Here is a 24547-nt window from a genome sequence, read left to right on the forward strand (position 1 = left end):
GTATTTCTTAGTGTGAAGAACATTTTAAGCCTTAAACGCATACCTCAGGTCTTTAATGACCTGGGACGTCATTCACTACCCTCCTCCTCATTCATTTTTTTTTTTTTAAAGTTAGACAACAACCTTCTTAGTATTCCTCAACCAATTCATTATAAACGATATAATAAGAAAACAATATATAAAAGAATGTCAGTTTTCCCATTCATTTTTTTGTAAAAATTGCATAGGGTTGCTAACAACCCAAGGTGTGTAACAGTATTTTTTTTTCTGCACAACAATAATTGAATCTTTATTCAAAAAATATTTATTTCAACAAGGTGTCAATGTCTGATACACAATGATGAAGTGATGTTTCACTCATAGTCACCGCAGGCAGAAAACAAAAGAATAGGAAGTATCATCAGCAAAACTTGAAATGGCAAACGCAATCAAGTATTAGTGTCACTATCACTTGAGGATCTGGTGAAGAAGCTGTCAGGGATCAAAATATTGGTTTTGAAGATGAGAATATAACCCCCCCCCCACACACACACACCCACCTTCAAATTTTAGTTTCCCGTGGTGTCTGCGCGCGCAATAAGTGGGCGGGCAATATGCTAATATTTCGTCTTGACGTCCCAACGAAGCGGCTTATGACTCGAGTCGTTTGAAAAACGATTGATTTCATTGACTCAGAGTCGACTCTACTTTTGAAAGACAATAACTTTATATATGGTGCACTTTAAGATTTAAAACTTTGCAGGATGTTTTCATTCACTTAGATCTGTTAAACACTACATGAAAGGTCATTTTCAAAAATCCATAATAGGGGCACTTTAAATCACAGTCAATCACAATCAAAGAAAGTTTATTAGGGTAAGTTATCACATGTTTTCATTTCTTTATTTGGCATATAAGCCTAAAATGATCCATTTAAGTAACAGGTTGTGACATCTTGCCCCTGTAGTGAGACAGTTTGCCCCATGGTCCACTATTTCCCTGAGCATGGTGGAAATATGCTTTTTAAAATAAGTTCATATAATGACATTTTGCTATTTTTGTTCTACAAAAATAGCCTGAATCTACTTCAAGATGACAAAACAAAGACACTGTACTCGATCAATTAAAAAAGTAAAGAAAAACTACAAAAGGGCTTGGGCATGTGCTCTGATTGGTCAATCCCGATGTCATTCACACGCCCCTCTCCTTTAAATTGAGCGCTTGGCCCGCAGTTCAGTTCACTCAAATGACATGAACCAGTGGGAGGCGATGGAGTGATTCGCGCGAACAACACGCGCTCGTGCCAGTGTAACAGCTGTGACTTCCCACATCTCCTGCGCTGTCCGGACCAAATGAATTCCACATCTTCCGACGAATCATGCTCTTATTTTTCCTCTCTCGCGGAGATGCCTGCATGTTACAGGGACTTATGCGGAGGAACAAGTAACTTTGCCAATATGCCCTATTGGACATTGACATTCCAAACAGGAGAGTCCTATGGAATATAGTCTGCACTGTCACTCTACTCAGCCGGTGAAAAACAAACTTTTCGTGTTCTGCATCATGCTGTCACTGTGGGTGTACATGATGTACTGCTGCGTGGGCTACTGCTCCACCACACCGACCCTCATGATGGAAGAAAGACGACTCAGACCTATCCAGAAACAAGACCAGGAGATGTTCCTCAAAAGCCAGTCCAGGGACTTATTGAACAACGAGAGTGATGCTGACAGCAGAGGAGATGGCTGGGAGGAAAATAAGGGCGATGTTGCTTATGACGAGGACTCGGGAGTGACAGGTGCCCTGAACGGGTCCGAGACCAAAAAGTTGCCCCAAGCGATTATAATAGGGGTGAAGAAGGGCGGGACGCGCGCGCTGCTCGAGTTCCTGCGTCTTCATCCTGATGTCCGCGCGGTAGGAGCAGAGCCGCACTTCTTTGATCGAAACTACGAGAAAGGTCTCGAATGGTACAGGTGCGTTTATCCACACAACACGCTGTTATTCATACTTACGTTTTTACATCGTTCAGGATAATTGCGGATTAAGACCGGGGAATTATGTGGCTCATATTCATCCGAGTAGTGACACATTAACCTGTTTGTAGCCTATAGTCAGTGTGAGAACTATGGGAGATATCAGGAGCTCTGACGCCACTGTTTAAGGCTAAAGATGAAAGGAAAAAAGGTAGGCTATTTCAATGTTTTTTTTGTTTGTGTTTTTTTTTTTTTTACATGGTTTATATATAGGTCTACGTTTCAACAGAGTTTCAAACAATTATGTAACCAAAAAGGTTAGATTACAAGTTATATAATTAGAAGTATAATTTATAATTATAATTTCGTTAAATGTTTATTGTATCTACACTGTGAAGGACGTCTGGAACCAATACATTTCCATGATTTTTATGGCCCTTTGTGATTTTTAATTTCATTGCACTCACCAAAGGCAATTTCTAGCCAATGACCATTTATACTGACTAATAATTTTCAATTGACTTTAAGTTTTTACTAATTTTACTGGTTTCCAGGACTGGAATTACATCTAGTAAGTACATGTAGTTACTCAATATTACTCTGTACTTTAATATATAAATACACTAACAATGACACCTTAAAAAAAATGTAACCAAAACTTGTTGGTTACACTTTATTTTATGGTATCCGTGTTACAGTGTCACTATAGTGTCAGGGTTAAGGTTTGGTTTAGGGTTAGTTGCATGTAATTATGCATAATTTATAGTTATTAATACAGTAACATGTAACAAGGACACTGTAAAATAAACTTGTTGTTAATGTTTTGGGTCCAAGTTTATATTAAGTGGTTTTAACTACGATGTACTACTAACATTCAAATGAATAATTTGGTACAATGCACTATTGTGTCCATACATGTTTTTACATTGTACTTGTATACATGTAATACCTGCATGATGTACTTAATTTCTGTAATTTCATCTATAATTACTCTGTTGACCCTTTCCTTACACCTTAACCCACTCTTAAACCTAGCCATACCAACAAACCCGTCCCTTACCCGTATCTCAATACCAGCATAGTGTTTTGAAATACAACATCAACACAATAAGTACATTGTGCCTAAATATATATTTTTTGACATAGTAGTAAAGTACATAGTAGTTAAAGGCACCTGACCATGTTTAATATAAAGGATTTAGATAGTTGTCATTGGTTGTTACATTTTACATAATTACAAACAGAACTAATGTTGATGGGCATGATTTAGGCTACATTAAAGGAAACCGAAAGAGAGAAAAGGTAACTTGTTGAGTGTAGTTTGGTAATGGTGAACTAGATAAAATGCTGGAACGACTCAAGGCAAACATAGACTAAATAAACATTATGCTGTGTGCTTGTGTAATACCCCTTCATAGTCAGGTGCATTTGCACAACATTATCAATCCGTGCAGGTTTGACCCTCAGCCTTGATTCCTAGTATTTTTTAATTCTTTTATCAGACAGCCGTATTGTGAAAACAGATGAAATTAACTGTTTTCCCTTGTGTGATTTTAGATTAAGTTTGACATTCTAAGTTGTAGTATAAAACTGACACAGTCACTAGAGTGTTGGTTTGGCCAGTTATCCCTTTTAAAGGGATAGTTCACCCAAAAATGAAAATTGTCATTAATTACTCGCCCTCAAGAGTTTCTTTCTTCTGTTGAACACAACAGAATATATTTTAAAGAATGTTGGTAACCAGACAGTTGACGTAACCATTGACTTCCATAGTAGGAAAAAAAATATTATGGAAGTCAATGGCTACCGTCAACTGTCTGGTAACCAACATTTTTTCTATCTTTTTTGTTTAACAGAAGAATGAAGCTCATAAGAATGATACTCCTATTGGGTGAAATATCCCTTTAAAAATAAATGTTTCAAAACAGGGTTTTCATGGTGATGCCATATGGAAGAACCCTTTTTGGTTCCCTAAAGAACCTTTCAGAGAACAGTTCTCAAAATATTTTTTTTTCTTAGTCAGAAGAACTTTTGAATAATCTAAAGAACCATTTTACACTATAAAGTACCTTTTATAGTGTAATAGAAAGATTCCATGGATGTTAAAAGTTCCTAATGGAACCATCAATGGCAATAAGAACTATTTTTTTTAATAGTGATAAAGAATTTTGACTATCACCAATAAATTTGTCCATTTTGCTAGTTATTTTGGCCCAGAATCACCTTAGACCATCTGAGGTGTGTTTCCCGTACAACGACGTAACTCGCTGCTAAACTACAATAGTTCGATGCATCGTTGAAGAAATCAAATAGCTAGCCATGACTGTTTCCCGAAACTGTACTGTCGCAAATTGGTAATTCAACCACGTTGGTTAATGATGTCACGCAGGTGGTGGAGTAATAACTCCTTTTAATGAATCTGCTTGAGATCGAATTAATGCTAGATGTTTTGCTATAAATTACGGCCATGGTATCTGATTACTATTCTCATTTTTCTCAGTTATTTTCCTTTATTTCTAGATTCAATCAAAGGCTCGTTCTTACGTACTAGCACACGTTCCCACATGCGCACTCTTCAAAAATGGTGCTTTAAATCTCTTGACAAACTAAAAGACGCAAATTGCATTTGTATGTAATCTTAATAAAAGATATAGATTGTACTGAATGTCAGCTTGCTTATTTGGCTCAAGATAAGGATTTATTGAGTCCACATGTCATGCAAACAAGAAACTATTCTTCTAACCACAGGTCGAGAGCTGTCGTTCCAAACACACAACCATATTTGGCTAACGATGATTTTGGAAAACGCACCCCTGATTGACAGCGGCCAATCACAGTTCAAACTATGCAATTTGTTTAATATAAACATCAACATAGACAAAATGAAATGCTAGAAAGTTTCATTAGAAAATAGAAACCCTAGCAAAGGAAAATGCACACCAAAGCTTTTTATTGTTCACGCCGCTGCAGACCTTCTGTGGAGGAATCTGAAGACCCAGTTCCTTCAGTATTGACGCACAGTGGGGATACAAGGAAGAGGCAAAGAGCAGGATGAGCCCCTTTATCCAGGGAGCCCAGTAGACTAATTGTGAAGCAGAAACATGGAGAGAAGCAGGCAGCCAGGTGGCCAAGTCTCCAGTTGAGGTATTGAGCTCTGCTGCACTGTTAGTCCAACACAGAAGAGGCGTCCATGTGCTCCCTGCAGGAGGCGTTCAGAAGGGTGACTGAGCACAGCAGGGCTTTATAACTGTACATGCAGCGGGACGTTTCATATGAGGCTTTTGAAGAAACAGACGGGCTTATTAATTCAATAAACAGGCCATGCATTTGTGGATATTTATGATTTTGTTCCTAATTCTGAAATATTTGACCCCTTAATCTGATTTTCTTTCCCAGCAAACCCTTACGATAATAACTCGGTAAAGCCTGACATCAAATAATAGTCAGAAAAACATAGTTGATTGAAACTTTAGACAAAATATATTAAATAAAAATAAATAAAAAGTCTGCATGTGTTTTTGTTGAGTATCATATTTGATCCTTCAGGCTTTCATGCCTTGTACAATGCAAAAACAATTATATGATCAATACGTTATGACAACATATGTTTTATATTGCTTTAACTCATCAAAATAAGTTAAGCAATTTTCAACTTTAAGTTATACAAGAATCATTTTTTAAGTTCAATGTAATTTAGGTTGATTGTACTTAAAATTTTAAGGCAGCAACTTTGGTGCAGATGCTAATATTTATATGGCCAAAAAGTAAGGTGAAATTCTGATAGCTTGAAAAGTATCAATGACATCTTAATAACAATAGCAGATGCTTTCATAAAATGCACTCTAGTTGCCACTCATTTGCCACTCTATATCTCCCATTAATATTTCTTAGTAAGATGATAAATGATACTATGATGATACTAAATGATAAATAAGTGATCAAATCTCTGTAGTTTTAATTGTGGTGGCAAAAAATATAATGCAATGCAATACAATGATGATTGATCGATGAACAAATAAACGTTCCTCGAAAACATGATGCATCACATTTGATACTCACATTTTAACTTGATTTTTTCTAAAAAATGACTTGCTTCAGTCCAGTAAATGTTCATCTTTAAATATTACTAACAATATAAAAGTTATTCCTATGTTTATAAAAGTAAATTAAGATTTCACAACAAAAAGGTGTGTGTATCACAACCTGAAGATGGACATTTTTACTTGCTAAAAATCAAAACTATCATTCAGACAACAGAAGGCACATAGAAGATTGTGTACAAAAGGGGTTTTCAGCAAAGTTTTGATCATATTGATCTTTTAGAGGCAATAGAAATTTGTGTATCAAATATAATACTGTCCACTTTATAGGGTTAATGGCATGGTACTATATTACTGTAGCTACAACTAAATTACCATATTAATATAGCATCGTATTTGGTACTTTAAAGAATATTAGAGTATTACCATGGTAATTTAAATGTATTATAATGGTAATAATGACATGCTGGTCCAGATTATTTCATGTGTCAGTACTCAACTGTCCCTTTGAGAGTACAGATTCAGAAAAGGACATGGTGAAACGTTCTCTGGCACAATCATATGACTTTTTGTCTCCGACGCAATGATAGAGTCACAAGGAGTGACTTGTTTGTGGATGGCAGATGCTGGCAGTAAATTGAAAGTGAGTCTATTGAGTGAGATACTGAATCTTTCAAAAGAGGATCTGCTGAACCCCTGAGGTTCTGCATTAACCCCAGTGAGAAAGAGCAGGCAATTAGAGTGAATTGTGTTGTTTCTTTCTTCACTTTGTATGCAAATGTGCTCAGAGGGTGAAAGTGCTTTTTGAGAAACACAGCAGGATCTCCCTCAAAAAAAGCCCTGAGTGGAGCAGAATGAGGGTATTCTTAAAACGTGCACGTAACTTTTCCGCAGTCTTGAAAGATGTTGCTGTTGTGTTTACTGATAAAATTGCTGCTAGCCTTTGTGTGGGATGGTAAGGCATGACTGGATTGAAGAGAATGATGGATTTCTTCTGTGTGAAAAAGCCAGTTGCTTATAGTAATTTATAAACCCTTTGCTCTTCTCTTCACTGGCACTTTAAGGGAATGTAGAGCTCTGTTCAAAAGCATATGAGCTGCCTTCCTGTCTGTTGCCTAAATAAACAACTGAAATGGAACCTCATAAGTGGGTCTGAATACTCGAATTAATATACAAATACACGTCTTTAGCCAATGAATGCAGAATTCAAGTCAACATGAAACATAAGTTGCTGTAGTCGTTTCTTGATTTCGGTAGTCTGATTTTGATAGTTCAGTAGTCTTTCTTAGGAATTGATGGGATGGTTGTGGTTTGCTATTGGTCGATCTCATATGAGTGACAGGTAGTCCCGCCGTCGCGCCATTAAGAACGATAGGAGTAAGTCGCTAGTGCATTTCTTGAGGCCAGAGTAGTCAGGTTTACCTGTATAGCTTTTTACTAGCTGTCCTCCCTTACACTAACCCCCTAAACCTCACTCCCATTCGGGTCACGGCACCAATGTTACCCCTCTGGTTCTACTCGCACTGCTCTGAGCTGGAGTTTCTGATGTGGGAGGCAATACGCTAAAAATCCCATGCGTCTCACAGTTTTTCAGAGTAGAAGTAAAAATATTTTATTTTCCCTATTTTTGTCTATAATATATGATGACAGACATACTGTTTTATCCACAGACAGAAATACTCGAGTCTGTAAGATTGTAAAAATAATAAGATGTCATACTTTAGTCATGAAAGGACCCACAGCCCCCCAGTTTTACCTTTGATGCGGGTCTGGAACGTGTCCCACAGGAAACTCTGTCAGATTATTTGAAGTAGCTGCATACCACCACTTCTCGTACCCTCCCAGAAGAATTCCTTCCCAGGTTAAGTCTCTGCTCTCTTAAAATGACCTTTGTTTAGTGCTCATTTTGCTTGAGAACAGGTGGGTAGGATATATTTAAGCAATTGGATACTACTGTAGGTGATGTGCACCATTTTAAAAATCATAGCTGAAAGGGCTTGCAAACCCTCCAGCTCTAGGATTAAAATTTTCAATAAAATTATATATTTTATTAAGAAAATTAGAAGATATGGCATCTAACATAAACTGTTGTCCTTCTATGGGTGCTGTACAGTGATATACACCGGTGAATAGGATATAGCTTTTACTAAACTGTGTGTTTTAGGAGGGCTAAATATAATGTAGACACTACTGTTTAAAAGTTTGAGGCTGGTAATATGTTTAAAAGTTTTTGAAAAAAGTCTCTGTGGTATCTTTCAGGAGATATTATACAATGCAGACGAGACAGGATTAGCGAACTTCATCCATCTTGTTCACTCAATTCACTTCTGTTCTCACTCACGTTACATCATTCAGGTACTTCAAAAGTTTTTACTTCCTGTTTCAAAATAGTAATTAACAATATAATTCCATATATTTTAAAATATAATTTATTCCTGTGATGAAAAAGCTGAATTTTCAGCATCATTACTCCAGTCTTCACACTTTTTAGTTAACTTTACTTAACGTAATTGTAAAAATCTAGTAATCTACTTCTACTATTCACATATTATGCTTTGTTTACTCAGAAAACCCAGGTAAAGATTAATTGATTGGTTTGAGTTTGGTTTTTGAGGCGGGGAAATTCTTAATGGACTTTTCACTAATTTCCTCCACTTCTGTAGTTATTTTTCTCTGTTTGCATTCACTCATTTCCCAAAGTCATCTTGAATGTTGAATTGTCAATACAAATGAAAACTTTGAGATAACATCACATAAGCCGACTTCATAAATTGATGTTGATTTTCCTAAAATGTTTAGTCACCATTATAGCGATTACTGTTCCCTTTGGTTGGGCACTTGGAACTTAATCTATACTATTGTAATTATCTCCCCATTGATGTGGCGATGAAACAATATATCAGTTATTTGGTTTCAAAGGAAGAGAAGTAATATATACATATTAAGTGTATACTAATGTGTGTGTGTGTGTGTGTGTGTGTGTGTGTGTGTGTGTGTGTGTGTGTGTGTGTGTGTGTGTGTGTGTGTGTGTGTGTGTGTGTGTGTGTGTGTGTGTGTGTGTGTGTGTGTGTGTGTGTGTGTGTGTATATACATACATATATACATACATACACACTTACATACACACACACACACACACATATATATATATATATATATATATACACATTAGTATTAATTTTATATATAATGTATGAATTAATGATGTATAACATAACTACATCCATGTCAATTAAAGGAGAACTCCGGTCAATTTTAACATTGAGCTAATTTTTTTGTAAATTTGGAGTGCTGTCAGTACAGAGAAAAACGACAAAAATCGGTGTTGCCTACATCGTGTTATCCTCTTTTTAAAATTTGCACCCTGTTGACTTAAATGGGGCAAGTTTTAAACCTGCTTTTAGCCTCTTAACATCCTTGATGTGCCATTACAAGTGCACACAGCCATGTGAGTGATTTTAGTCAGAGTGAACACGGTGAATCTGACTGCAGAAGATGTGAAAGATATGAATAAAAGTGATGTTAATTCAGCCAGCTCATATACCTGCATTTACTTCCTGTTTTCGGTCGAAGTCCACAGTAGTCGATTGTCGAATGCGCAAACGCGATCATTGGTAAATCACCATTGCTTAGTTACCAATGATCGCGCGCGCACACTCGACAATAGACTACTGTGGATTTCGACCGAAAAGAGGGCACCGTGTTCACTCTGAATAAAATTATTCACATGGCTGTGCACTTGTAATGGCACATCAAGGATGTTAAGAGGCCAAAAGCAGGTTTAAATCTTGCCCCATTTAAGTCAACAGGGTGCAAATTTTAAAAATAGGATAACCCGGTGTAGGCAACACCTATTTTTGTCGTTGTTCTATTCCTATTTCACTTTACTTGTTTTTTAAGTCAATCGTTTTGCATGCTTTTTTACGACAATTGTTTTGCTTGCTTTTTTAAGTAAGTCTAACTAATTAGATTTTACAGTGCAGTGTCACATGATCATTCTAATACATCAATCATTTTAATACTCTGTAAAATATTATATGATCAAAAGTATGACAACATATTTTTTTCACTGCTTTAACTCATTACAATACGTTCACCAGTTTTCAATTTAAAAAAAAGGTTATACAAGATTCCACTCATTTTTAAAAGTAATTTAAGTTGAAATGACTTAAACATCCAAGTTGACTGTACTTACAAATTCAAGGCAGTAACTTTTTTCTTTGCTCAAGAAACATTTATTATTATTATTATTATTATTATCAATGTTAAAAACTGCTCAATATTTTTGTGGAAACCTTGATACATTTAAGGATTCTTTTGATAAATAGAAAGTTTAAAAGAACATGATTTATTTGAAATAGAAATCTTTTATAACACTATAAACTTTACTTTTACTTCCGATCAATTTCTTACATCATTGCTGAATAAAAATAGCCTAATAATTTAAAAAAAATTACTAACTTCAAACTTTTGAATGGTAGTGTATATTCCCCCAACAAGCTCTTGTTTGAAGCTCAAAGAATGAATCGTCTTGAAAGAATCACATTCTATTTTAAGTGCCATATTTTAAAAGATCTTAAAATAAGTTAATTTGCATACAGACTACATTCTAAACATGATAATCTAACATAAACATGTGCTATCAAGGCTGTGATATAAAAACATAAGAAATTCCACTGAACATTTGCATAAGCAGAAAGCAACTCATTAAACAGTGCCGTTCCCCTCTGCAAAGTGCTGTTCTATGACCACCATCTTCTCAGCAACTCAAACTATCCTGAGGGAACTTCAAACAACACAGAGACTTTAAAAGGCATAAACACCAGCCTTTGAACGCGCTACCTGATAACAGATAATGTAAACATAGGTTTACAGAGAGCTCTTCAAAAACATACTCCAGAGAAGACACAGCTCACTTCCCTCTCGACAAAACAAGGTAATAACCGCCATCTAGCACAACAGGCTCTCTAATTTAACCCTGTGGAGCTGCAGAGCTTTATTTCTCTGCCCGTCCAAGAGTGCAGTTTAATCTTAAACTGTGGCCTAGTGAAGACTTTATTATGCCGGCCTGTGAGCAGAAGTCTGTTTTTTTCTCTTGACTGTTCCTGGCTTCAGGGTTGGCTTGCTAAAATCCATGTTAACTCATTTATTAGTAGGGCTTGGATAAGCAAACATCATTACTATTGCTTAGTGTTATGAGGTTTTTTTAAAAAAACCTCTATGTGCTAAGGATGTGAATGGTTGCTCAAATCTTGTGGTTTGTTGAGGAGAGATGTGCTATTACTTTTTTTGTAATTGGATGGACTTCTCACACTTAGAGACACAGTATACATTGATGGAGGGTCTCAAGTATTTAATTCATTAAAATAACCAGTACTTGTAAACCAGTAGTTTACTGATAGTATACATTAATGTGTACATTCATAAACTAGTATTTAACTAGTAAACAAAAAGTATATCTAAGAGTTCACTTGTAGAATAGTTGCAATACTGAAGAAAAACTTATGCAAACTGTTGTGTACTCAAAGTTTACTGTTGTTACACTTGAAGTATATACTTTTATAAAATAAAGAGCGGGCCAATTAGTCCTAAGAAAAAGTATGTTATACTAGTATATTGATATTAGTATTTTATACTTTCTCTACTTTTACTTTATACTAATTAGAGCTGCACAATAAATCAACAAAAGATCGTGGTCTCGATTCGAACACCCACGCGATCTCATTCCTAAATGCAACGGTTCGCCTGTGTCCATTTAAACCTTTGACAAAATCACACCGAAATATTCAAATCTCCAAAGATCCAGAGAGCAGTTGTCATGAACACTTAGAAACAGTTTCACAAAGAGTATTTTTAACCACTCAGTATCGTTATTTCTGATACAAATATTCATATTGTCTCAGAAATACTGGGATAAAAAGTTTATAGTTCGGATAAAAACACTGATGTTCAAAATAGAGCAAATCATCTTTAGAAAGTAACATGGCGCTTCAAATAACAATTACATCGATTACATCGTTACAGCAGTAGGTGGCGACAAGGGACTGTTAAAAAGATGTATTTGTCATTGAATCATTCATCCAAGACACTTGTTCAAAAATGCTGATTCATCCAGTGATTCTCAGTTTATCCAGTCGTGCAGCTCTAGTATCCTCACTACAAAAAAATATACTTGAACTTTACTAGTACTTACCAAAATTAATTGATTAATACAGTGATTGATTAATACACTTTCTTTTTCACAAGGCAAGCACAACATACATAATGTAAAATCTAGCTTCACTCTGCACCCATTTATTGCTCTTTGCTCTTTTTTACTAATCATGCATATTTTTGCTTGCTGAACCGAAGCAAACTTTAGGCAGTCCCTCCAGGATTTCGCGGGCCTTTTTTGTGATTGTTGCGGGCACTTTTCTAAAAATATGTTTTTGGCATTTGTTTGTATAGGTTAAAATGGCAAAGGTAGATAGATTTTTACTAAAAGGGATACTTCACCTAAAGATGTAAAGATGAATGTGTATTTAAAATGGGTCATTTTATGTAGTAGAAATGTGAAATTATTTTTGAATTTGCCATTCCCAAGCCACGCCCTACCGGTAAGAGAGCGCAGTTAAACAACAAGGCTATCTACTAGTGAGTCTCCGTGACAAGTCTGCCCGGGATTTCGAGATCGCCAAAAATGTCCGGGATTCGGCTTTTGCGTTCTACAGTCGCCATTCATTATGTTTACTGTGGCGAGCAGGACGCGACTGAGGGCCGCGGGAGAACGACGCGAGTGATTACTGATGAGCGACACCTGTGAGACGCACCGGTCTCGTATCTCTCACGGAGTAGCGGGAATTTTCTTTTATTGTTATATATATATTTTGTGCATGTTATAGGTTTACAAAGTGAAAAAGCCCAAAGTCCACCCCAAAGGGACTTACCATGTCCCAGAGAAAACACTGTTGACCATCTGCTCTATTTTAGTCCAGCCTTTCCTTCAGAGACAAATGTGCTCACTTTGTAACACACGTTATAATGCCCACCTAGCTGCAAAACATAATGTTGCATGTAACTTTGAAATGTGTTTTACTTTTACCTATTTTGTAAAAAAGAGTGAGTCGCCCGTTATGTGAGGAGAGTGAGCCGCTGCGTGATACATTATTTTCATTTATTTATTTTTTTGTCTTAACTTTGCTGCACATTTGCTGCCCTTCAATACTACTTCTTGCACTCAAAAGTTGGAGCGATTTTTAGTTTTTTTTAAAAGAAATCTCTAATGGTCAGAATTCATACTAATATTCAGAACTAATATACATTCAGAAATCATACTAATATAATGATTAGATGCTCAAGAAACATTTATTATTATCAATCTTGAAAACAGCTGTGCAAACTATAATATTTTTTTTTATCAGGATACTTTGATGAATAGAAAGTTTGAAATATCAGCATTTATTTTAATTGAATTTAAATCAAAATCTGCAACATAAATGTCTTTACAATCCTTGCTGAATAAAAGTTTGAAAAAGTTATTTTGAAGTCTGCTAGTTACAATGTTTATCTAGTTTCTAACTCTTTATTTCAACACTGTAAAACATATTTTCATGATTTGTTATCACAACACTTTTTTTTGACAAATCAATTTGATTAATTTATGTGGTTCAGATAACATAATATTTTGAGTTACTTTTGATTGAACCAATCTCCTTCATTGTATTAACCCTTCGGAGTCTTGGGCTATTTTGGCCGTTTTTGAGTACTTTTATTTTTTTTAAATTTTGCAACATAAACAAATGTTTAGCATACCAATGTTTGGTATAATTTTTTTCAGCACAACATCACCTATATGATCTGACAATTAGTTTTTCACTTTGATGTACTCTATCAACATACTGGACCCAAAATCACACAAAAAACACAAAATCCGAATAGAAAAATTATAGCTTTTCTACTACAAAAAACACAAACATGCTCAATGAAGCATTTTAAAAGGTTTAAAATGTAAACACAAGTTGTAAATGTCAACATATACAGGTACAAATCAGATATAATCAACCTATATACAAAAAAAATATGATTTACAAAAAAAAGCGGGTGTTTTTTCCTTTCTTTTTAGCTCAGCCACTTTTTAAAAAATGTTGTGCACACAATTATTCAGAGAGCTATATTTAAGGCCTTGCGTTCCCAGAGTATGAGGGTTCGCAAATAGTGCAAATACAACATAAAAAATGTAAAATTGAGATAAAATTAAACTATATGCAGCAAAAAGCAGGTGTGGCAATAGGCGTTTTTTCTTTTCCTTTTTGCTTAGAAACTCTACAAAACACTTCATGTACAATTACACAGATAGCTACATTACAGGGATTTCATTCCTTGAGTAAGAGGGGTTCCTCAATAGTGCAAATATACCATACAAAAGGTAAAATGAACACAAAATCAAATTATACATACAACTATTTACAACAAATATCAGGTGTTTTTTATTTTAATTTTTTATCTGTGCCTCTCCTAAAAACAGTTAATCTAAATCTACTCCTAAACTACCTAAACTTCTCCTAAACTACCTAAACTATCTACACTACTCCTAAACTACTCTCAAAATCTACTCAAACTCTTCCAAAAACTAGCAATAATCTCTCTCTATATATATAACGTATATATGTCTCTCTTTATCAACTCCGTAAAATCCTCTGCCTTTCAATTTTGCGTCTTAGCTCAGTTGGCTCCTCCTCCATTCCCTAAAATGTGCAGCCTGAAGAGCAGAGTCAGCAGATTCACACATTTTTCTCCGTTTTGTTTTATGACAAAAACCGACGAAGTTATTAGAATAAATGCAACGCCTGTCGCATCCCATCTTGCGTTCTTTTACGAACGCGTCAGTATTTTTTTATATAAAGTTTAAATGATCATATCTCCGTTTTTACTTGGTCTATCAACACAAAACAAAAAGTAAAATAGAATTTCAAGCCAGCACTTTCGACAGAAGTGGACGGCAGCGCTCAACGTGACTTTGTTTTTATGCTTCGACGTCTTAAACTGGTCATGTAACTTGATCACGCCGGCGTGATCGGCGACCCCGAAGAGTTAACTAAACAAAATGGTTTTAAATAAACTAAAATTAATGCAACCAGGTTACTTACCTTTTTAAGTTAAACCAACAATATTTTTTTACAGTGAAACAAATCAAGGGAAATTTGATTCCTCATGATATTACCCCTTTAAATAAAACAACACCTTGTGATAATCATAGGTGATAGTCCCTATATCTTGTCCTCAGTCGACCTTTCCTGACCCTGCATTGACCTGAGTTTGTTTATTATTGTGCATATGTCTGGTCTTGCATAAACCTCACTTGACCTAGTTCATTCTCCCCTTGCTAGCTAGAGTTAAAAGACTAATTTGCCAATTACAGCTGCTGGCCTGATACTGCTGATTCAGGTATCATGGGAGTGAAATTAAATCTACATCCACAAGCGAAACCTAGTGTGAAATAAAACACAGGGGAAAAGGGAGTATGCTGCATTTTTTATGCACATTTCCGATCCTTTGTGTGATTTATTTTGTGATCTGTACTGAGAGATAGTTGTGATGTTACAGAGAAGGATTATTTTAAGACTGTAAGAGGGATTAAGTGGTGCATAGGGAGATGGTTGTCTTTTCTTCTGTGTGCACAATAACACTTCATAATGCAGACTGATCCAGTCACTATAACTCAAGCACAGATTAACTCAGGGTTGGTTATCAATCTGAAAATGTGATTTTCTATATATTAGCCCAACAGCTTTTGGTCCTGTCTACTTTGCCGTTGTCTTTGTAGTCTAATAATATGAAGTCTGGTCCAATTTGCAATTTATTCTGGGCATAAACTTCCTGCGTTGACAGAAGAGGCCTTCAGACCCAGAGCGGTTCAAACTTGCTAACCATAGCAAAAATGATGATCCTTTTTCTGAAATGCAGCTACAATGTTTCATGTACCCATTTATATGATGTAAGGGGGGGCTTTTATATTGTTACTGTACTGAAACCAACGCAAATTACTACAATAATAATAATAAAATATATATATATTAGGCTTGGGCGGTATCCAAATTTTGATACCGTCAAACCTCCTCCCTATTTTACCGGGGTATACGGTATTACCGTGACTAATTAAAAATTATGACATAAGGCCCAGACAGCGTCACCAAACTGTTGGCTTGTGCCTACACCGTTCAGAAAATGAATAGCCTACCAGATCGGGCAAAAAAAAAAAAAAAAAAAATCAAGGCCAACCCGTGCACGTTGTGTCTGTTAAATGTAATATGAGCCTTAGCCCTATTTAGACTCGACTATTTTTAATACGTGGGCCGTTATAATATGGTGGCGCCAAATAATTTTTTAACCCAGGTGCTGAAGAGTGTAGATATAAATACTATTTATAAATGAGCAAAAATGGGACACTTAATATTATTTATTTATTTATTTTAATTATGACAATTAAAGTATTCATTTTATTAATTAATTTAAATTAAATTAACAAGCAACAAGCAAGAAGTGCATTTCTAAATCCGGTAACACGCGTCCATTGATTTTAATTAATACAACTTTTCTGTCAGTGCTGCAAAGATTAAGTTGACGATCGCCATCTCCTAGTGAACGCGCATATATAGAGAGAAATGCAAATCATGGATTACATAATCAGAAGGTATAGGCTAGCCTTTTTCTTTTCGTTTTGAATTGTTTCGTTTAAAGAAATTGACGATTGATATCTCCGTAGTGAACGCGCGTATAGAGAGAAATGCACATCCTGGATTAATCCGAGAGTATGCTGCCTATATTTCTTTTCCTTTTGAATTGTTTCGTTTAAAGAAATTGACGAATCGCCATCTCCATAGTGAACGATAGAGAGAAATGCACATCATGGATTACATAATCAGAGAGTAGGCTAGCCTATTTCTTTTCGTTTTGAATAGTTTCGTTTAATGAATTTGATGATCGCCATTTACCGTATGAACGCGCATAGAGAGAAATGCACATCATGGATTAAATAATCAGCGAGTGGCCTATTTCTTTTCGTTTTGAATTGTTTCGTTTAATGAAATTTCAAGCTTTATTTAGATACAGGCCTATCTGTCATGTCTGTGAGACATACACTGAGTTTCGGTTAATTTATGATGAGATTTCAATGCAAGTGACTCCGCTCGAACGAAATTAACTTTAAAGAAAGGCCTTTTACAAAATGAAACTTAATTAAGTGGTCAATGTGTGACTCCCGATGCATCCCATCTTACTAGTGCTCTTCAGTTTTCATTATCAACGTAAAGAAAAACATTATCATATTTTAACAAATATAAACTAATGCGCTTATTTAATGAACTCGGGGCTTAATGCATCTTCGCAGCAGCGAGTGGGTGGTTGTTTCGGAGATGCCACATTAGGTTAGAGGTGTTTCCATCTCTCGCGGTCACCTTTTTTATTGCAACATTTACAAATTGCCTCGTCAGTATTTACCGCCTCTCCCTTCTCTCTCTCTCTCTCTTTCTCCTCCACACTGTCACTTGATGACAACTACATAAGCATTTTTAGGCATTGAATAAATTATATTTATATATTATATATAAGTGGCGGTAATGACGGTATTGAAACTGATACCGTTGCTATTTTAAGACCCCGCGGTATACGATATTACCGTAATACCGCCCAACCCTAATATATATATATATTAATTCCAAAGGCCAAATGAACTTCATCAGGATGCATAGTATCCTGGATCCATGAAATAACTGGCCTTTAAAAATAAAAATCTGCCTGTCTCTATGGGAATTTAACATAGGGGTGTCCTAACTTATGCAACCTGTATTTTGAGGAAGAACATTTATTTATTTACAATACATTATTCATTCACAAAGAAAATTTGTGTCCTGGCTGGATTTTTCCTCATTTTCTTAATAAAGGCATTAAGATCAATTTCCAAAAGATGATATTTTATTCCTTTTTAGTCAACTTTAGCATGGGTGTGTTCACCTATGCTAAGCACTGTATTTTATTATTTCAATTTAGATTCAATGTAAATTGCTTTTCACAATAAATATTATTCCAAAGCACCCTATTAAAAAAGTAAATATAATACATAGGCTTATTTATTTTAGTGATAAACAGGTGTACTATATTACTAGCCTAGAAATCTAGACGCACCCTAGCGGCAGCAAAAAATATTTTGCAGCAAAGTGTAGTCTAGCAACTCTCTGTTGGCATTCGAGCTGGAAAAAACAAACTCTGGTCAGGCCAATCACATTGTGTATAGAGTTGGTGGGCAGGCTTAACATAATGACGGCAGAGTTGTGACAGTTCCACGTGATTTCCAGGTGATTTCCTTGCTACTTGAAAACAACGAAGATGCTGCTGGCTTTGACCGCGACTCTGGATGACTTGGAGTTAAGAGAACGTCACTTAAGTCATTCTTAAAAAAGGAAGATGTGTTTGGAGTTTTGACGACCGGGTACGGCAAAAATTTAATATAGGCCTATCAACTAGCTCCGCTGGTGGGAAAACGCATGGAACTCACTCAGCCACAGCCGTTCGTTGCTCTGGTTGGTTGTAGCGCTGTCCTATTGCGTGCAGAGGGAATTTGAAAGACAACTGTTTATCCCGCCCCTCGGATTGAGTTATGCCAATTGTGAGTTCCCAGACCTAACATCTTGATAGGTCTGGCTTGCCAGGCTACTATATTGCATGATATGCATTCGTTTGTTTCTAAAGTAAGTGTTCAAACTAAAGATTTGGTGGCACAAATGGCCTAATTCTTTTCTTCCCCAAAAAGCACATTGGAGCCTGTATTCCAAAAACTCTTCTTACAGAAGCTCAAATGATAGATTGTGTTGTTTAATATCATCAAATGAGTTAAATTCCTGTTGATAACATGTATAACTTGAACATGCTGAAAGGGTACATTTACACGACAACAATGTACTGAAATGGACACATTTTTGAAAAGTTTTGCGTACGGACGATAACGTTGTCAATACGATCCCCGTTCACACATAGTCTGCCAGAACGACAATAAACGCTGTATTATTCATACCATGCCAGTAGTTGGCGATGTCACTTTGTAAAGAAACACTACACGCCTATAGACTGAACACGCAATACTCATGATGTTACCGTTTTCACAAATTTGCGTTTTTGTAGTTTGCACAGAGACGATTACTGTACACACTGTTGTCATGTAAATGGACGGGCAAAAGGCATAAAAAGTTCTGTTTTTAGTTGAAAACACTGTCGAGTACGCATCAGATGGTCCTGAACTATCCATGGGTGTCTCTTCTGATGCGGAGACTGTCTTCTTTGAGCTTTGGGTCTTTAGTCATACAATAGACAGAGATGTGTGTGTGTGTACCATTACAGTCCTGCTGTTTTTCATATCGGTCATGTCTGTCAGTATGAATCCTTCTTTGATACTCACCCCATGCATCTCTGCTCCTAGGGAACTAATGCCTAAAACTCTGGAGGGTCAGCTGACTATGGAGAAGACACCAAGCTACTTTGTAACCAAGGAGGTTCCAGGCCGGATCCACGCCATGTCTAAGGACACTAAGCTGATAGTTGTGGTCCGAGACCCAGTAACCCGGGTGATCTCGGACTACACGCAGACCCGCTCAAAGAAACCTGACATCCCGTCTTTCGAGAGCTTGACTTTTAGAAACATCACAGGCAATGTAATAGACACCTCGTGGAGCGCGGTGCAGATCGGCATGTACGCCAGGCATCTGGATCAGTGGCTGCAGTTTTTCCCCAAGAGCCAGTTGTTGTTTGTGAGCGGGGAGCGTCTGATCAGCGACCCGGCCGGGGAGATGGCCCGCGTACAGCACTTCTTGGGCCTGAGGAGGGAGGTCACACACAAACACTTTCATTTTAACGCCGCCAAGGGCTTCCCGTGCCTCAAAAGACCCGAAAGCAACAGCAAACCGCACTGCCTCGGAAAAACGAAAGGTCGCACGCACCCAAACATCCATCCAGATGTGATTCAAAGACTGCGAGACTTCTACAAGCCATTTAACAAAAAGTTCTACCACATGACTGGTCATGACTTCGGCTGGGACTGATTTTTATTTTTTTTCCTTTAAGAACACATTTTTGGAAAATAATTAATTGTAAAAAACAAACAAAAAAAAGTATAGATCTATTTTATAATAATTTATTGAAAAGAATATACTCACTTGGCTGCCTATCTGTTGTTGTACATACTGCAAGTTTCTACCTTTTACATTCCAGTCAAATATGTAAGCTTGATATTTTGTCTTTTCTTATGGGAAGAATTGTTTGAAGTAGGAATTTCCCCGCCATCGCCTACATTTTTGATAATTTTCGGAAAAATGTAATGGCCCCCGTAATATTTTGTATGAATATCTGAAAATGCAATACATCAAAAGAAAGAACAGCCACTCTGCTTTGAAAAAAACAACAACCTTTGATTCTGGCTTTGTGCGTTCTTTTTATCAACACTCGAATGTGGGTAAGTTTCATACAAAAGCAGCATTTTGAACAAAAAGCTGAGAATTTAATTCGGATCAGATTCAGAATAATGATCAAAACATAGATGCAGTAGATTGAGTCCATCAACACCCCCAAAGCTTCACAGTCCTATACCTCGTCCTGGGTCGACATTTCATTCAGTAACGTTAGGCAGTTTTGATTAATATGCTGTTTAATGTTTGATGATCCAGTTATTTTACATGTGCGTAAGCAATCTTCTATCACTTGTTTCTGCTTCTTCACCTGTGTTTTGGATCTGGAGATTCTGTACTATTTCAGAAGAAAATTAAGGGCCCGTCCACACGAAGACGCGTTTCGCTGTATACGTATACATTTTTTATCGTATTGGCGTTTCGTCCACACGGATCCGGCGATTTGGGAGAGTGAAACCGCTATTTTTTGAAACCGGGTCCCAAAGTGGATAAATCTGAAAACGACACCCTTGCGGTTTCGTGTGTACAGCCAATCCGTATATTTTGTGAAACGATGATGTCATCACATCACGTGTCGGCGCATGCTCAAAGTCTTCTTCTCCGTGTATAGTGTATCTCTGTGGCACAATTACAGCGCCCCATACTGGTCTGGCATATATACTACACCGTTTTCAGTCGGTTTCAGTGGTTTCGTGTGGACGCAGATATTTCTTGAGACGGCGCCGTGTTTACGGAGTATTTTTTTAGAACGAGGAAAAAAATAATCGGATAGGGAACGCACCAGCTTCGTGTGGACGTGGCCTAAGAAATTCGTAATAGCGCCCCTGTAGGGTAACAGTGAAAACATGGATAGCTGGAATGGTGGGGAAAGAGTTAAAAGAGGGAATGTTTGACAAAGGAAAATAGCACAATGAAACTAATTACGGGTATATGATGAGTCATATTTTGGTAAACGTCATCTAATGTTTTTTTGAGGATTCTAGCTTGTCATCCTTCATTTTAAAGGGGTTAAAGGGTCGATATTGAGTCTCAGCTGTTCCAAAGCCACATCTTGTGGATCAATACACATACAACTATATGACATGTCAATTATGTCCGAAAAATGGTTTGGCACTGATGTTTAGGACACCAGCTGTTTAACACAATTTAAGAGAATGTATGTAATTTTCTACATACAGCATTACACACAGGAAGTCCCTGAAGACAGACATTTTAAATGTATTACAACCGTGCTTGATACTCTGTTACAAAAGACTGTATTGATAGTTTTCAACAAAAGAAATGCAATGCAGTCAGACAAAAATGTCATGTTATGACTTCATGTTACTGTAAGTTTTTTTTTTTTTTTTTATGAAAAATGTCAAATGTTTGTCTGTTTTTTTCTGAGGGCCTCTTTCAGTATGAATATGAAAGGGAGAAGTTCGATTAAAAACGGGAAAATGAATTTTCCCTGGTAATAATTATTTTTCATACATCAATGGTTGAGTTTTATTCAACCCTGATTATGTATTTTCAAATGTTTTTTTCTGATGAAATTTAGTTGAAAAAGGAGTGTTCGGTTGTTTCTTTCCAACTTCATACCAAACAGGGCTACGAGACACTGAGTATTTCTGTGCTGTGATTAAATAAATCTATTTTTCCCAGAGCGTTGCTGATGCAAATATAATTTTTCACGGTTTCCACAAAAAGCAGCACAGCTGTTTTCAACATTGATAATAATCAGAAATGTTTCTTGAGCAGCAAATCATCATATTAGAATTTCTTGAAGGATCATGTGAAACTGAAGACTGGAGTGATGATGCTGAAAATTCAGCTTTACCATCACAGAAATAAATTACATTCAATTTTAAATTGTTTCTACTGTATTTTTGATCAAATAAATTTAGCTTTGTAGAGCATGAGAGTCTTCTTAAAAAAAAAAAAAGAAACATTAAAAAAATCTGATAGTGTATATACAAGCATAAAAACTTGGATAGTTTTGAGTGAGTGAGATCAGGCAGACATCTCAGAAAACGCATGTCCCAGAATTAAAAATACTCTACACCCTGTTACACAATCTAACATAGTCAGATTTCTGCTCTGTTTTTCTCAGCTGTCAGACAACAGGAGCTTAGCACATATCAGCCTGCGGGTATCTGTGCAAACAATAATCCCCCAGCTGGGAAAAAGCATTTACAGTTGGTTTCGATCTTCTCCCTGTAAAATTGCTGAAAGGGTGCTTCTTCACAAGCTTTGCCTGGTATCCCGCTATTACCAGGGGCAGCTTTTATGTCCTGCTAACAGACAGACGAGGGCCATCTGTAAGCCGTTAAAGATGGCCTGATAATAGATGGAGGTAATCACTCGCTGCTTGTTGATCACATCAAAATGCTGGGACTAAAGAGGACAGGCATTTGCCAGTGTAAATTGTGTAATGTGTGATTTGTCAACCCAGGTAACTAATATAACTAAGGGGTTGTTTAAACGACACCGTTTTCACCTAAAAATTTAAAACTTTTTGTTCGTCTGTTCATTAACACGGCAACTGCATTTTTGAGGGCCTGAAAACGCAAACTTTTGAAACAATATAAACAATACCATGTAAACTACAAAAACGAGAATTTGTGAAAACGGTGACGTAATGCGCATGAGTATTACGTGTTCAGGCAATAGGCGTGTAGTGTTTGTTTACAATGTGACATCGCCAACTACTGGCCTGGCATGAATAATGCAACGCTTTTAGTCGTTTTCAAGGATCCCTTGAACGGGAATCGTTTTGACAACGTTGTCGTTTAAATGAACCCTAAGTACGTTTTTCTAACATTAAGTTATGAAAATGTAATTTCTGAATGTTCTCAGAACATTCAAAACGTTAAAAGTTAAAAAACAGTAGACTAATGTAAAACTAAAAAGTTTCAAAAAAATGTTGCATGAATGGTGTATAAACAACATTTATGTCCTATTGTTTTGAGAACATTATTAAACACCAGATAACTTTAAACGAACATTCTACTTACGTTACTTGAAGAACGTTTATTTATAATTTTGAGAAAACCCGAACATTAGCTAAAGTACTGAGGACGTTCCCTATTACCTGCATGGGAAGCACGTCACTGAAGGACACGCTAAAATTTCGTTCATTTTACAGTTGTGTTAAATAGTTAATTTCATGTATGTGCAGTAAATGTAAAGCGTTTGAACAGGGAATTATTTGAGTGCTTGTAAGGCACCAATTTCTCTTCGATCACCAAGGTAACCGTGTTAATAATGTGCAAGTTAACAGCAGGTGCTGTTTCAGGAGCCCAAGGGACAGGTCTCCACCCTCCAAATGGTCTCCTGTGAACTAACAGCCAGTGCTAAAAGCTACGATGTGTCCCGAAGCCCCAGAAAACAGCTCACCAGGTTAAACAATGCTGGAGAAATTGGTGGTGATATTGTGGCAGGTCTCATTATATTACTGTTTAAATATTACAGATTGAAGAAATCCAAACACATCAGTTGTCAACAACATCACTGTCAATAGTCATGCAGTATTGTTTTTTTTTTGTTTGTTTGTTTTTTCAAAACAAAGAACATGCTGTGCAATGAAAAATGAATATATGTGCAAATAAATTAATCAAAGTTTATGAAGATCTGTTAAATCATTTAGGCTATAATATACTTCCGTTCAAATGTTTATTTAACCAAAAAAACACAACTCCTTGTCCAAGCGCTGGACTATTGTAATGACTGGACTATTGCAATGCTCTCTTGGCTGGTCTTCCAGCTTGCTCTGTTAAACCTCTGCAACTGATCCAGAATGTTGCAGCAAGACTGGTCTTTAACGAGTCGAAGAGAGCACACGTCACACCTCTCCTCACAAAATTGCACTGGTTAACAGTTTGCACTCGCATTAAATTCAAGTCACTGACGTCTTCCTACAGAACAACCACTGGCTTTGCACCCCTATACCTAAACTAACCACTTCAGACTTATGTGCCATCCAGAAACTTGCTCTCTCCAAGCGAACGTCGTCTTGTTGTATACCATCTCAAAGAGGCACAAAATCGCTTTCTCGGACCTTCACCTTGACTGTTCCCTGCTGGTGGAATGATCTGCCTAACTATCTTTTTCGGCAGCACTTGATTCAGTAATACTAACACTTTCT

General features: G+C 36.5%; 1 protein-coding gene across 1 annotated transcript; it reads left to right on the forward strand.

The window, feature by feature from the left end:
• The first annotated feature begins 1217 nt into the window (after positions 1-1217).
• On the forward strand, positions 1218-22067 carry hs3st3b1a (heparan sulfate (glucosamine) 3-O-sulfotransferase 3B1a). The gene is made up of 2 exons (XM_077211711.1): positions 1218-1952; positions 19440-22067. The coding sequence occupies exons 1-2, from the start codon at positions 1477-1479 to the stop codon at positions 20056-20058; spliced, it is 1095 nt and encodes a 364-aa protein (XP_077067826.1). The 5' UTR covers positions 1218-1476; the 3' UTR covers positions 20059-22067.
• Positions 22068-24547: the final 2480 nt, after the last annotated feature.

Source organism: Siphateles boraxobius, unplaced genomic scaffold (assembly GCF_051911475.1).
Source record: "Siphateles boraxobius isolate OS27281-9 unplaced genomic scaffold, OSU_SipBor_1 66, whole genome shotgun sequence".
Classification (NCBI taxonomy): Eukaryota; Metazoa; Chordata; class Actinopteri; order Cypriniformes; family Leuciscidae; genus Siphateles; species Siphateles boraxobius.